At 45.8% G+C, this 1,515-nt stretch overlaps 1 protein-coding gene across 3 annotated transcripts in view; it reads left to right on the top strand.

Annotated features, from left to right (window-relative positions):
- The first annotated feature begins 214 nt into the window (after positions 1-214).
- Positions 215-1,515, top strand: part of YIPF6 (Yip1 domain family member 6) — a 21,617-nt gene continuing 20,316 nt past the window's right edge. For 2 of the 3 annotated variants that reach the window (XM_069100410.1, XM_069100411.1), the window contains exon 1: positions 215-341. In XM_069100410.1, the coding sequence (XP_068956511.1) occupies positions 291-341 (51 nt within the window). In that variant the 5' untranslated portion in view covers positions 215-290. The remainder of the gene's footprint in view (positions 342-1,515) is intronic. The other variant, XM_069100412.1, reaches the window with a different exon arrangement.

Here is a 1,515-nt window from a genome sequence, read left to right on the forward strand (position 1 = left end):
TATTGACAGTTGACTGGAGTGACATAAATTGAAATTGACATGTATTCTCCAGCTCTTTAAGCATGATCATCTGCCATTGGACACTGAAATGCAAGAGGCTGGGCAGGGCGAGACGCAGTAAACAAAAGAGAGGCGGAGCGAAGGGCGGGGCGAAGCGTTGCTACGCTCCCGACTCTAACGTCTGCGATAGGCCTTTCTCTGTGACGTCATCCACATGCGCCAGCCCAGCCGCGGAGTTCCACGTCGCAGTCTTGGCGCCTGCGCCCTGAGGAGGAAGACAAAGTCTGAAGATGGCGGAAGCGGATGAGCGGACGGTGGGTGAGACTTCGACCAAACCCGGGGTGAGATTAGGGCCAAGGGCAAGAGGGAGCCCGGGCGGGCTGGGGCTTTGGGAAGCGGGGGGTAAGGAGCCGCCCTCCTCGTAGGGACTTCCTGTCTCATCCTGCCGACTGTCCAATGTCTCCTTTCCTGTCTCCCCCCACCCCCCCAGAAATGGGCCAGTGTTCTCCTCTTCCCATAGCTCTTGTCCTATTTACTCCTTCTGATCTTATCTTCCTGCCTTGGGAGTTTATTAAATATTTCAGAATCACAGATAGTTTAAGCTGTCAGGGCACTTAGAGATCATCTGGTCCAACCCCCTCGTTTTACAGGGGCGGAAACAGGGGAGGGAGAGTGATCTCTCCAGTATCGTAGTCAGGATTGAACCGGGATCTGATTTGTCAGGACGTTACATTACACCTCCAATTTCCCCAATGTTTTAAATCGTATGATTAAAGAACATCTTTGTGAAAAATACTACACCTCTTCCCCCTCAACTCCCTTTGGTTATTCCTTGAATTAAAATTAAAATGACAAGACCAACAACCAGTAACACTTTTGTAACTAATTTTTTGTGGCCTAGGGCGTCTGGACCTGTGATTTCATCAATTTGTGTGGCAATCCCCTCCACAGGTGCAAATTGTCAGCTCATCTGTGACGTGATATCTTAGGACCCTGGTTTTACCGAGGAGGAAAGTGACTTGTTCAGAGTATCGAAGCTTACTGTGGCAGAGGCAGGATTTGAACCCAGATTCACTGACTCTAAATCTTTAAGTAAAAGTTGCTTGGAGTGCTAAAACGTTAAGAGTCCCTTGCCCAGAGTTACATGGTAGTATTTTTCTGAGGCAAGTTGTGGTCAGGGCTTCCTGACTGAGGATTGCCACTGTCAAAGTTATCTATTATAACTCAGGTTGTCTGTTAGGAAATTCATCTCATCCAAAAAGTTGAACTAATTTCCAACAACATCAGCACATAAGTGTTCTCTCACATCCCTGCCAATTTGATACTAAGATTTGTAGAGTTCTAAGATTGTTTTAATTTTGACCATTCCTGAATTACTAGTGAATTTGTGCATTTTTAAGTGTGATAATTCATTTCATTGTGAAGATCAAGTGATATAATGCATGTAAAACTCTTTGCAAATGTGAAGCCAATATTTGTCAGACGTTATCTTTTGTTCCTTGTATATGTGTCCTT

This window comes from Petaurus breviceps, unplaced genomic scaffold, assembly GCF_028583685.1.
Source record: "Petaurus breviceps papuanus isolate PSGF00001 unplaced genomic scaffold, PetGlider_PUasm1.0 400, whole genome shotgun sequence".
Taxonomy (NCBI): Eukaryota; Metazoa; Chordata; class Mammalia; order Diprotodontia; family Petauridae; genus Petaurus; species Petaurus breviceps.